Source organism: Hippopotamus amphibius, chromosome 4, assembly GCF_030028045.1.
Source record: "Hippopotamus amphibius kiboko isolate mHipAmp2 chromosome 4, mHipAmp2.hap2, whole genome shotgun sequence".
NCBI lineage: Eukaryota > Metazoa > Chordata > Mammalia > Artiodactyla > Hippopotamidae > Hippopotamus > Hippopotamus amphibius.
The window spans coordinates 72,229,615-72,244,339 of NC_080189.1; the positions used below are offsets into that span (position 1 = coordinate 72,229,615).

General features: G+C 36.2%; 1 protein-coding gene across 1 annotated transcript in view; it reads left to right on the top strand.

Moving 5' to 3' along the window:
• Positions 1-9,910, top strand: part of HDAC9 (histone deacetylase 9) — a 719,791-nt gene extending 709,881 nt beyond the window's left edge. Inside the window, exon 26 of the mRNA XM_057730709.1 lies at positions 9,841-9,910. Coding sequence (XP_057586692.1) covers positions 9,841-9,880 — 40 coding nt within the window. The 3' untranslated portion in view covers positions 9,881-9,910. The remainder of the gene's footprint in view (positions 1-9,840) is intronic.
• The last annotated feature ends 4,815 nt before the right edge of the window (positions 9,911-14,725 follow it).

Consider the following 14,725-nt stretch of genomic DNA (forward strand, 5'->3'; position numbering starts at 1 on the left):
ATTCACTTTTCCTTGCTATAGTAGAAATTTGTGTCCTTCAATCAGCTGAACTATTGTACTAAAATTTATCTTTGAAGGTTTTATTTTACATTTATTTCTGACCTTCCTATGTCTCCACCTCACCTAACTGCAAACAGAATTAAATCCAAATATTGAAGATTCATCTCTACTCTTCACCCATCCCTTTTCACAACTGTGTCTTAAGGGAAACTTGGTATATGTCCATAGATGATTAAAGTGGGGAGCCCCCACATTTCCAGAGTATGGCTTCTCACTCTTTCACCAAAAACAGCCTTTAAAGGGTCATCCTTAGCCAGTTCACTTTCTAAGTGTTTCATGAAGATGAGTTCTCAACTTAAAAAATATGTAGACATGTAACAGTTACCTAGGGACAGGGATTAAGTAAAGATAATACTATATCCACTGAAAGCTATGAATATGAAAATACCCAGAGAGCAGGTCAGGGATTATTTCAATTTTAAAGAGACAATTGAGAGTCTAGGGATGATGACTTGCTCAAAGTTAAATTTTAGAAAATGGCAGACCTGGGACCTAAACACATGGCATCCACCTTGAAATCCAGGATATTTTCCAAATTTCTATACTGCTAATACTACTTCTATGTTGCAAGACACTGAGAGATCTGACTGGTTATGTGTATGTGTATTTGTTTCATTAGAATGTGGGGAGCAGTAAATTATTTTCCAAAAAAATGGTTAATATGAAATGACTTTGAAGGGAGGAGAGGGAAGAGAAGCATCTGATGGAAAGCTTTACATTGTACCTGAAAGCCCCCATGTTTCAAGAGAAGCTCCGTTTTTGCAGTGAATGGTTTGTGCTGAAGACACCTTGCTTACCTCCTCAAAGCCTAGGCTGAATGTCTGGAGAATGCACAGACACTCACCACTCTCTCTGAAATTGCAGCCACAATTGAGTCCTGGATGTGGGGGGAAAGATCATCTTGCTGTGGCTTTGGGTTAGAAGGAAAATTCAGATGGAGGGAGTATCATCACCAAGACAGTAGAACAGAACTGAGCCTCTGTGCCCCAACAAAGATCAATAATTACACAACTACCCACAAACAGAAACAGCCCTGGGAGGGCTCAGATGTCTACCTTAGAAACACCAGCAACACAGTGGACCAAAAACCCTGAGACTAAGTGGACAAAAAAGGAAGAACAGCTTCATTTTGCCTGTGTCATCCCATTCTCCAGGTTGGCATTACTCAGCACCAAGAGGGAACTCCCCAGGTAGAAGGAGTTTCCCTCAATGGAAAAGGCAAAACAAGGTAAACAACCAGCTTCCTCAGCCTTTTGGGACACTGGGACACTGCAGGAAAAGACCCACTTCAGTTTCACCTCACCCAGAGATCAGCAAAGCTGAGATATATAGAGATGACTAGGAATGGAGAATGGCAGGGGGGCTACCAGTATCAGTCATGCGTGGGGGCAACCATAATTCCTAGTGACCTGCTCTGCAAGGACCCCTGCAGCTTTCACCACTGAAGAAACCAATGGCCAGTACAGCCACCTTTGACCCCCTGCAGATTTCCCCATTGAGGTTTGCACCTCACTGGTTTTCATATTCATGGTCACCAATTGCCTGAGTCCCTCCTCAACCCCTGTCGGGCACATACATAGCCTGCGACCCATACTGGTGGCCAGCTCCAGCCTCTGTGGTGCACAAGTGCACGATGCCGCCCTAGACCCTGCTGTGCACTTCCATGTTGCCAGCCTGACTCCCATCATCAGCCTCCACTGCTATGTGTGCACCTGTGGCGAGAACTGCAATCATGGAAGTCCATACTGCCAGCCAAGGGCCCCACAAATGCCTCTGGGCCAGGATTCAGCCCTACCTTCTGTTTACTGGCCCGAACCTCAACTTCAGCTAGCTCCTCCAGCTGTGTACCTGCACACCCCTTGGCCCAACTCACATTACAAATGTCTACTACCATGCTCACACTTTGGTGAGTGAGACCCTTTATCCATGGGAGTGCATCCCTACATCCAAGGCCTCCAAAACTGCTATGCACCCACATCTGGCCCTGACTCCTGTCACTGGCCTGCACTGCTAGGCTCAATGTCAGTGAGCTCCTCCAGCTATGTGCTTACACCCTGCCAGCCTGAGTTCCAACACCAGCCTCCATTAGCAAGGCACCATGGAAAGATCCTGCAATCACAGGAGTGCATGCCAAGAGCCCAGTGCCCCTACAGCTAATACTCTACCTGCAGTTGGCCCTGGCCCTTGCCACTACATGTGTGTCTGAAACTGGCCCCTGACACTACTCAAGCACTTAAAGCTGGCCCTGAAGTCAAGTGTGTGAACCACTGGTTCCAGCACCTGCCCTGGTCCCTCACTGCTGTATCTGAATAAGATGCTGAAGACCCCAAACGCCCTTACAGTCAGTACAGAACCTCCCCCATAGTACTCACCAGGGACCACATAGTTATCAATGTTGTGGACCTGAGACACCTGAGCCAACAAGATATCATGACCCCCTGCCCCAGACCCAGAGCCACAGGGATCATGAAAAGGCAGGGAAACAGGACACCACCAAAGGAACAAAGAAAACATACTAATTGACCCCAAAGAAATGGAAATACATGAATTACCTGAAAAAGAATTAGAAATAATTGTTCTAAAGATGCTCAGAGAGTTGAGTTACAAGAGAACACTGAAAGACAGTTTAACAAAAATCAGGAAAATTATACCAGAACAAAATGAGAAGTTCAAGAAAAAGATAGACAACATAAATAAGTACCAAAACATAAACAAGTACAAAGTTTGGATCTGTAGAATTCAATAACTAAAGAATTCAATACAGAGTTAAACATCAAACTGAACCAAGCAGAAGCGGCAATGACAGATCATTTGAAATTATCCAGTCAGAGGAGCCAAATGAAAAAAAAAAAAAAGAAAGAGGGATGTAGAAAGCCTGTGGGACTTATGAGACACCATAAAGACAAACAACCTATGAATTTTGGAGTGCCAGGAAGGGAAGAGAGGAAAAAAGGGAAAGAAAGCTTATTTAAAGTAATAATGGCTGAGAACTACCCAAACCTGAGGAGAGATTTGGACATACAAGTTCATAAAGCTAATAGGTCAGCCCAAAATTTCATTCCAAAATGATCTTCTCCAAGACTCATAATAAAACTCAAAAATCGAAGAGAATTTTAAAAGCAACAAGAGAAAAATTTTCTCTCACACAAGTGAACCCTCATAAGCCTATCAAGTGGATTTCTCAGCAGAAACCTTACAAGCCAGGAGAGAATGGGATGGTGTACTCAAAGTGCTGAAAGAAAAAAACTGGATACTTTATCTCACATTAATTTCTAAAGGACAACTTTGCCAGGTAAAGACTTTCCCAAACAAAAAGAAAAAGTTGAGGTAGTTCATCACCACAAGACTTTGCTTATAAGAAGTGCTGAAAGGAGTCCTCCAAGGTGAAAAGTACTATAATTACCAACATGAAAACATATGAAAACATACAATACACTGGTAAAGGTAAGTATATAGTCAGATTCAGAGTACTCTAAAACTATAATATGGTGATGTGTTAAACACTTAACTCTAAGATAAAGGTTAAAGGACACCAAATTTTAAATAGCTATAGCTACAGTAATTTGTTCATGGATACACCACATTAAAAAAAAAACATAAATCATAACATCAAAAACAAACTATAGAGAGGAGGCATAAAAGGTTAGAGTTTCATATGCAATCAAAGTTGTTATCAGGTTAAAATTAGACTGGTATATCTATAAGATGTTTCAAGTAAGCCTTGGGGTAACCACAAAACAAAAGCCTATGGTAGATAGGTAAAGATAAAGAGAAGGGAATTAAAGCATACCACTATGGAAAATCATTAATTTAAAAGGAAGACATCAAGAGAGGAAGAAAGGAACAAAGTAAGTACAGAATAGCAAGAAAACAACAAAATGGCAATAGTAAGTTGTTAACAATCAATAATTATCTTAAATGTAAATGGCTCAGAGTGAAAGGATGGAAAAGGATATTCCATGCAAATAAAAACCAAAATAGAGCAAGAGTAACTATACTTACATCAGGAAAAAAATAGATTTTAAGCCTAAACTGTAACAAAGAACAAAGAAGGTCATTATATAAAGAGATCAAATCATTAAGAGGATACAATAATTTTAAATACAAATACACCCAACATCAGAGCATCTAAATTCATTAAGCAAATAGTAACAGACCTGAAGGGAATAATATGGACAACAGTACAATAACAGTAGGGATTTCAATACAATACTTTCTACAATAGATAGATTATCCAGGCAGAAAAACAATAAGGAAACATTGGACTGGATCTATACTTTATATCAAATGCACCTAATAGACATATATAGAACATTCCATGCAATAGCAGGAAAATATGTATTCCTCTCAAGTGCACATGGAACATCCTCCAGGATAGGTAGTATGTTAGGTCACAAAACAAGTCTTAGCAAATTTTAAAAGACTGAAATCATACTAAGTACCTTTTATGACCACAATGGTATGAAACTGAAATTAATAGAAGATGGAAAATTGGAAAACTCACAAATATGTGGAAATTAAACAACACACTCCTGTATAACTAATGGATCAAAGATGAAACCAAAGAAAACCAAAAGTTATCTTGAAACTGGACACACAATGTAACAAAACTTATGGGATGCAGCAAAAGCAGTGCTGAGGCAAATTTACAGCAAGAAATGCATACATTTAAAAAAAACACCTCAAACAACCTAACTTTACATCTTACGGAAGTAGAAAATGAACAACAGACTAACCCCAAAGTTAGGACAAGAAAAAAGATAAAAATCAGAGCAGAAATAAATGAAATAGATAATAGAAAAACATGAGAAAAGGTCAACAAAACTAACAGTTGGGTTTTTTTTTTAATTTAAAAAATTGACAAACCTTTAAATAAACTTACCAAGAAAAGAGAGAGAGGACTCAAAATTATAAATGAAAGAGGAGACATTATAGGTGATACCACACAAATAGAAACCATCACAAGAGACTACTATAAACAATTGTATGACAACAAATTGCACAACATTTAAGAAATAAGTTCCTAGAAGTATACAACCTACCAAGACTAAATCATGAAAAAACATGTCAATAATGAGAGAGGAGATTGGATCAGTAACCCCAAACCTCCCCCAAAAGCAAAGTCCAGTCCCAGATGGTTTCACTGGTGAATTCTTTCAAACGTTTAAAGAAGAATTAATACTGGTTCTCAGACTCATCCAAAAAATTGAAAGTCTGCCCTCCCTCCCCACCCAGAACCTGGGGTGGAAGCAGGGCCAGCCCAGAAACTGGTGTCTGACAGACATCACCTGTCACAGCTGCCTTTCACAAGGTCCCACCTCCCAGACTCACCATGGGACCCAGAACGCTAGTTATCTGTGGCCTTGGGGTAGGTGACAAGCCCCTGTTCTGGTCATTTGCATCTGAATCTCTGATTTACTGATTTAGGGAAGCTATCACTCATTTTATGCAGCCATTACCCTGATACCAAAGCTAGATAAGGATACTACAAGAAAAGAAAACTATAGGCCAATATCCCTGATGAACATAGATACAATAACCCTCAGCAAAATACTCACAAACCAATTTCAACAGCACATTAAAAGGATCATACACCATGAGCAATTGGGATTTATCCCTGGGAGCAAGGATGGTTGATTTTGACATATGCAAATCAATGAATATGATACGCCACAGTAATGAAATAAAAGATAAAAAAATATATTATGCTCTCAATAGATGCATAAAAAGCAGTGGACAGAATTCTACATTCTTTCATAATAAAAACTCTCAACCAGATTGGGTATAGAAGGAACATACTTCAACATAATAGAAGCCATGAATGACAAACCCACAGCTAACTTCACTCATACTCAATAGTAAAAAGTTGAAAGCTTTCCCTCTAAGATCAGAAACAAGAAAAATGTTTCCTAATATGATCTTATATGTAAAAAATCGTGAAGACTCCACCAAAAAAAAAAAAAAGTTAGTACTAATAAATGAATTCAGTAAACTTTCAGGATACCAAGTAAGATCTATACACCAAAAACAGTAATATCTGATTAAAGAAATTGAAGACACACATAAATGGGAAGATATTCCACGTTCATGTATCAGAAGAGTTAATATTGTTAAAACATCCATACTGTTCAAAGTCACTGATAGATTCAATGCAATCCCTCTCAAAATTCCAATGGCATTTTTCACATAAATTAAAAAAAAATCCTAAAATTCAGTGGGACTACCAAAGACCCTGAATAGCTGTAGCAGTCTTGAGAAAGAACAAAGCTGGAGGCTTCACACATCCTGAGTTCAAACTATATTACAAAGCTATAGTAATTAAGAGTATGGCACTGGCATAAAAACAGACACACAGACCAATGGAACAATTGGTCTCAATTCTTTGAGAGCCCAAAAATAGACCCTCATGTATATCATCAACTAATATTTGACAAGGGAGTCAAGAATACTCAATGTGGGCTAACAATAATCTCTTTGATAAATGGTGTTGGGAATACGGAATATTTAATTACACACAAAAGAAAGAAACTGGACCCCTACCTTATACCACTCACAAAAATTAACTGGAAATGTATTAAGAACTTAAATGTAAGACATGAAACTATAAAACTCTTGGAAGAAAATAAGAAAAGCTCCTTGACTTTAGTCTTTACAATTAATCTCTTGGATATGACAACAAAAGAAAAAGCAACAAAAGTAAAATTATAAACAAGTGCAATGACATCAAACTAAATAATTTTGCACAGCCAAATAATCAACAAAGTGAAAAGGCAACCTATGAAATAGGAGAAAATATTTGCAAACCATATATCTGATAAGGGGTTAATATCCAAAATACATATGAAGTTCATATAATTCAGTAGTAATAAATAAGTAAATAAATTAACTCAGTTTAAAAATAGGAAAAGGACCAGAATAGATATTTTTCTACAGAAGACATACAAATATCCAAAAGGTACACGGGAAGGTGCTCAACATCACTAATTATCAGGGAAATTCAAAGCAAAACCACACTGAGATATCACTTTACACCTGCTAAAACAGCTTGCATCAAAAAGACAAGAGATAACAAATTAGTGAGGATGTGGAGAAAGTGATCTATTTGCACTGTTGATGGGAATATAGATTGATGCAGCTGCTAGCGGAAAAAGTATGGAGGTTCCTTAAGAAAGTAAAAGTAGAACTACTATGTGATCCAGTAATCCCACTTCTGGGTATATATCCAAAGGAAACAAAATCACTGTCTTGAAGAGATATCTGTACTCTCATGTTCACTGCAGCACTATTTACAATAGTCAAGACAAGGAAAAAACCTAAGTGTCTGGTGATGGAGGAATCAATAAGAAAATGTGGCATCTACATGCAATAGAATATTATTCTGCCATAAAAAGGAAGGTTCAACATGGGTGAAACTAAATGATATGCTAAATGATATGACAGAGAAAGATAAATACTGTATGATCTCACTTATATGTGAAATCTAAAAACATTGAACTCTATATGAGATGATGGATGTTAACTAAACCTATTGTGGTAATCATGTCACAATATATGTATGTCAAACTATCATGCTGTACACCTTAAACTTATACAGTGAAGTATGTCAATTACTTATCAATAAAAATGGAAAAAATAATGTTAAACTCATAGAAACAATAAATTGATGATTAGCAGGGCTGAGAGGTAGAGGAAATGGGACAATATTGGTCAAAAGGTACAAGCTTCCAGTTATAAGATGTATGAGTTCATGGGATCTGATATATAGCATGATGATGACAGCTAAGAATACTGTATTGTATACTCAAAATTTGCTATGAGAGTACATCTTTAAAGTTCTCATCGTAACAACAAAAGTGGTAATTATGTGAGGTGGAGGGTATATTATTGTGGTAAACATTTCACAATATATATGTGTATCAAATCGCATTGCCTTAAACTTATACAATGTTATATGTTGATTATATCTCAATAAAGCTTGGAAAAAATAAATAGGAAAATCCAGTCTCCACTGGAGTATCTAGTTTGAGGATTCTGTACCTCTATAATCCTCACATTCTTGAATGTAAATGTTTGCATGTTTACATATAAATTAGTTTAGTTACTTAAATGTTTTCCTTAATTCAAAAATTTTCTTCCAGGAATGCTGATGATTTTAGTTTGGAAAGATTTTAATAGAGTATGACTCATTTAAATAGCTTTTATCTTATATAGCAGCTCTAAACACTTTCTCACAACCTCCTTATCCAGTATACTGTTGGACAGGCTATAACTTCTGAAGAATTTTTTTTTTTTAAGTATTCCACATAGATTCATTGGAACTCTCTCCTTTTAGTAACATTAAATAATGAGTAACTAATATTTCTCATTCTTTAGGGAATGCATTAAAATCTTTTTTATTACTATTCTGTGGATAAAAACTTTCAGTGTTTTAAATTTATTATCAAAATGCTAAATTAAAATGGCAACTAGTTTATTTGTAGATACATAGAAATCTTGTTTTTTTTCTTTATAAACCTATAAAATAACATGGCTAAATTGTTCGTCTTCAGTAACAACAGTGTCCTAAATATATAGCAATTTGTTCTAATAGGAAAGTAATTCATTATAGAATACTGGCAGGAGAATAAACAGTATGAAAAAGAAAACTTAAACCACCTACCTATTATGCCACCACCCAGAGAGAACTATCATCCAAATATTGTGTTTCCTTATGGTAGCATAGGCATGACTGGATCTGGGTACCATTCAACACAGTTTTAAGCGTATGTTAGATGATGAAGGGACAGATCCAAAGTTAAATAACTAGTCTCATAGTGTGTATTGTTTAGAAGTCAATTTCACCTCCTTTGTTTTTTTTAACCTTCGCTCATTCTGTAAGGAACATCTTTTTTCTCATGGTTTTAAACATGAAACCACAGCCTCACAGAAGTATAGTTACAACATTAGCAGTTGCAACATTAGCAAATCGCAGAGCTCAGACTCATACCCAATTCTCCAGGCATCTCAAACCCCAGCGTTCTTCCCTCAGCAATCCAGCGACCTCATGTATTTGGATTCCTGCTACAATTTATCCTTTTGACCAAATTAAAAATCATTCTAAAAGTTTGCCTTAAAACACCCTGAGAGTGTTACTAAATTAAGGCTAAGTCTCAAGTATAAATTTTCAAGCAATTAGTTTTGGTTTTGCCAGAGCAGAACCCCCCCACAGATGATGCCAAATAAAAACTATTTACACACTACCATAGTGCATTTCTTGTAAAAACGTTGGGTCTGTAGCAGCGATTTGCTAATCAAATTCAGAATTTGATTTGAAATGCCTCCAGCAGGCAGCCAATCCAGTTATGAAAGAACAGAAGCAAAAACCAGAGCCCTGGTGAGTCTCCTCCAGAAGCTAGCTGGGTCCTTCGCTCTCATTAGCAAACTGGTTCCATAGGAAATCACTGCAATTGCTCCTAAAATCAAATATCATAGTTAATTTTTTCAATAAATTATTGGACTGTACTAGACACAAAACATGTACATTTTGGAATCTAGAGTTATAAAATATTCTGACATGTTTTAATATAAACAGGAACATTTCCAATGATTGCTTGGATCGAAAATGCTTTTCCACTTGACATTTGTTTATACTTCCTAGGAAAGAAACTCTATTTATGGACAACTGAATAACACAAATAAACATCAGAGAGAGCTGAAAAATCAGCTTTGATTATGCATGAAAATCTACAATGTCATTGTGTACTCTTATGCTGTATTCTGATTGCCTGTTTATTTTTACAGAACTGCGGGTGAGCCTATGGAAGAGGAGCCAGCCTCGTGAAGTGCCAAGTCCTCCCCAGCTTCCCCACCCCTGATATTTCCTGTGTGTGACATCATTGTGTATCCCACCACCACCCCAGCACCTTCAGACATGTCTTGTCTGCTGCCTGGGTGGCACAGATTCCATGGAACATAAACACTGGGCACAAAATTCTGAACAGCAGCTTCACTTGTTCTTTGGATGGACTTGAAAGGGCATTAAAGATTCCTTAAAAGTAACCGCTGTGATTCTAAAGTTACAGTAAACCACGATTGGAAGAAACTGCTTCCAGCGTGCTTTTAATATGCTGGGTGACCCACTCCCAAGCCCAAAATATGAACTACAAACATCCAGTACAGCATTAGATACTGTTAATTACACATGCTATGACAGCCAGCAAAATTTTGGGCAAAACCTGAGAAATACTCATTCCTGACATTCTGATCAGTTTTTTATTGGGTAATTTTTCGTCAGCCTTACATTGTTTACAGGATTTGCTTTCAGCTATGAACAGATAGCAATTCCCGACAGATTGTGGGGGTTTTTTTTGTTTTGTTTTGTTTGTTTTGGTCCTTTGTTTTAACACAGGGTTCAACTGTTGCTAGTAAAAGTCCAAGATGGAGGAACTGGGATCAGGCTTTTTTTCAGTGGAATAAACCACGCTGTATCTCAAAGTCCAATGCCAAAGGAACCTCACACACTGTATGTAATGGTGCAATATTTTATATCACACTTTTTGAGAAAAATCACTCTGTTTCCCTAACATCCCTTTCTGTGTTCTCACACAGGAGATTCACGATTGATTTAAGATGAGGTCTCCCTCCCCGCTTATACATCCCCAGTTCTGATGACAGTAGCTCTGAGCATATGTTCCACAGAGGATTTTCAGTGTCTTTGAAAAGTGCATAACTTTTCAAAGGCCATCTTAATTTGTTCCAAATCTATCAAGAACTTATTCTCTCACTTTTATTTTTCTGTCTTCCATCACTTCCTTTTTCTTGCCTTTCATCCTTCCTCCCTATTAAAAAAAAAAAAAAAAGATGAGGATTACCCATAATCTCCCCAATTACCTAGGATCTTTGAGAACTTAGTTTACTTTTTTACTTCCCAGGTTAACACAGTTGCTTGGTCTAATGTGTTCTTTTAGCTGTAAAACCATGGAGGTAAATATGGTTTAAGCAATATTACTGAATTTTCTAGATCTTTGAAATGTGTTAATGAAGGCATTGCTTATTTGAAGTCATCTTGAATTGAGTTAACCTTGAAGTTGTGCCTTCATGTGAAGAAAACAACACGAACTTAACCTTTACACACGTTGCCTTAGTGTCAAAGGCTATAAATAAAGAACATTTATTTCTGAGATTAAAAGCAACATACTAAATATAAGTAGGGTATCCCCCTACCTCCCAAAATTCTGTTTCAATGTATAACTCAAAACACCTAGGGACACTGATGTAGAATACCTTGCAGTATTTAATATCTGACAATGCTTTCAAAAGAGTTGATGTTTCTTTTTATATATTTTCCTAACTCAAAGGATATATTAAAGCCATAAGTGAAGATTGTCATGCTTTTATTCAAAAATCTGAAAGAAACCTTAATTAAAACAAGGTTTTAGGGAAGGCCATGATATGAAAGATATGGAACAATATGGTTTTAGTTAAAGAGGACTCCAACCTGTAAATCAAAGATGAAAGATTTCACTCAAGTAGAATTATATAACTCCCTTTTGTTATACAGTCAGACCATTTTTTTCATGCATTTGGTTGTTTTAGGATTACCATTTTAATTTTAAAGACTTTTATTACATACACAAAAATGGCTCAATACTTGGTTTAACATCTTAGAAATTTGAGACACCCTTTGAAATAGGAAATCTGGAATGGAATGTAACTCAGTATTAGTTAAAAATTACTTTCATTGCATAAGGGTAAGGTCAATCTAGATTCACAATAGTAATGAATTTTTTTCATGATATTTTTAGAGAAATTCATGCCAATCATATTTGCTAGTTCTTGCTATTTTTGCTGTAATTGCTTGAGGAGATTTACTTAAAGAAACCAAAGGCTTAAAAAAAAGACACATGCCCTCCTCTGCCACTCAAAAGGAAGCTATATCATATTGTAATGGGAAACATAATTGTGACTTTTCAAAGTCAACTTCGTAATTACAAATCTCTATTATTCCTCTCAGTCCTCCCAGATAGTTTTTAGATTTTGAGTAAGAAAATGAAACAGTGTACTGCAAACATACTACTTTACGGAAGTTTCCTACAATAATTTTCCTGCATACTCATGCACAGCCATCAGTCTGATAAAGCCAAATCACTAGGACATCTCCATGGTTCTTTAGATTCAAAACATGACACATTAATGAGTTAATCACACATCCTTCCACGTGACATGGTACCCAACTGGTTGCAGTTAGAGTCTTTAGGATACACGGAGAGGCAGATAAACTATGGAGAGGATTAATCACAGCTGAATGTAGTTGTAAGAAGAGAATGCCAGTGCTTTTCGATTATACCGTTACAAGATGTAGCGTAGCCCTCAGGGACAGAATGGAGGCTTTTGGAGAATATCAACACTTCTTTTGAAATAGAACAGCACTTTTTTTAAAGGTAGTTTCACTTGGTATAGTTTTCTTCACTTATACGTTTAATTGTTATTGTTCCCAGTAGTTCCCAGTAAGAGGCTGTTAGAAAAACTCCTCTCTAAGCATTATCAATAATATATCTCTTTCTGTTACATGCTTTAAAGAATAATCACATAGGCTTTCTCACAATCTCACAGTAACTCATATATGAGGAATAAAAATAAAGGTTTTTGAGAAATCTATTAGTAAACAATGCTAGGACATTAATAAGATTTGATAATAGGTATAAAAAGAAAATGTAAGAAAATTAATTTTCTCAATTATGTAGTACAATCTGTAGTTATATATTGAATTGAAAACCAGATAGTTTTATTAAATAATAAGTAAAAAGGACCTCAAATGGTAGTAGAGGCTATTTAATCATTGCTTAGTAAGTTAGAAGAACATTGAAATGAAATATTTTTATATATTTTAACAAATTTATAACACCAATAGTGCAGACAGAAGTCAGCTTTCAGAGAAAACAGAGTTACTTATGAAAAACTACCATAAATCATATTTCCATTATCAATCATAGGAACTGAAATCTTGCCTTCAGTTTTGACTAGAACCCTTTGCAAAATTCTCCCACACCTCTCACTGGCAACATGGTAGGTTTGAAAGCAGGACATCTCCTCACAGGACAATTTTAGAAACTACAGGGCTGGTCTCTCCCAACAATTCAGTACTGTTTTATTTCCCAAGGTCGTTCCCAAAGTTTTGTGGATTTACTAGTTTCTTTACAGATTCCATATGGAAGTAAAATAAAATGATCATGTGGAAGTCCTCCTGGAAGAAAATTTCTCTCCAATCAGCACTTTTATACTTATTTTTTATCCTAGCATTTATGTTTAGCACAATTTATTTAAATATTTTTTACTATTTCTCTTTTAAAAGTTTACTCTCAATTTGTCTCAATGGAAGTATTAAATGCCTAAAAGGCACAAAACAAACAAGCCAAAGGTTTCTGTCTTAAAAGTGATTCATTCTGAGCTTGAAATAATCACTCTGTCAAGAGTCTGACATTGTCATTTCTAGCAGCATCTATCTTAACATTCTTTTCCTGCTTCAGGAATTAAATCACTGGACTTACTGAGAAAATAAAGGGAGAAAAAAAAAAGGGGAGAGAGAGAAGGAGGAGGAAACAACATACCTGTTCAACCATTCCATAAAGAGGGCATCTTCACCTCCAAAAAAAATTGAAAACCAGATGATGTATGAAGGCATCTTACTGTTGTCTTCAAAACTGATCAGCAGTGTGGTCCTGATGGTCATCAAGTATGTGTTGTGTTCCTGAAGGACACAATTATATTTCGGTCTCCAGCAGTATTTTGTACTGTTCACTGCCGTTTGAATGAAGTATTATGAATATTACATCATCTTCATCAACACCCTCACTAAAATATGGAAGTGCCTACTACATGTGGCTTCTTTTCCTTGTCATATTTACATTGAAAATCATAGCCTTTGCCTCCTAACAACTTGCTTTTACTCCATCAAATGCTTCATGAAGCAGAGCATGACTATCATATGACCAGAGTATAAATTTTTTAGATGAACATGGTATACTCACACAGGGCTGTAGAAGTCAATTTATCCAAATCAATAGGTTTTATGTAATAGTTTATGCAACAACTGAGTCAGTTATTAATATTCTGGAAATAGCTGGGTCAGACAACTGAACCTAGATTCTTCATCGGGGCATGCTTCGGCTTGACCCCAATGATAGGGCAATAGGGTTGTAACGATTTCTCAAATCATCTTAATTCTCAATCTGGAGCATTTAAATATGTGGTGAATTTACCATACAGTGCCAATCTTCCTAACCAATAATTTCATTTCCACTCCTCTCTCCTTCCTTTGTGCAACTGCCAGTACAAAACTGCTGTATCTAAACTATCAGAATAATTTCTTAAATCTCTACTTTATGTTTCCCAAGTAGAAGCAATGTTGGCAACTTATTTTCTGAGACATCACTAGGTATACTTTCTTTGTGCCATTTTATATAAACACTCTAGTAGATACTCTTTATCTTCTTATCTCTTTCTTTTCAAGAACCACTTGACCTTTTGCTATTCTTATCTTAAAAGATAAGTTATTGTGTTTTGGTCTACAGTTTTAGACCTGGCATTTTTTTCATTAATACATAATTTTTCTTTTTGTCTCAAATACAGTTTTCCACCGTTCTTGGTACTAATTGTGTTGTGCTAGTGATCACATAGAGGAGATTGT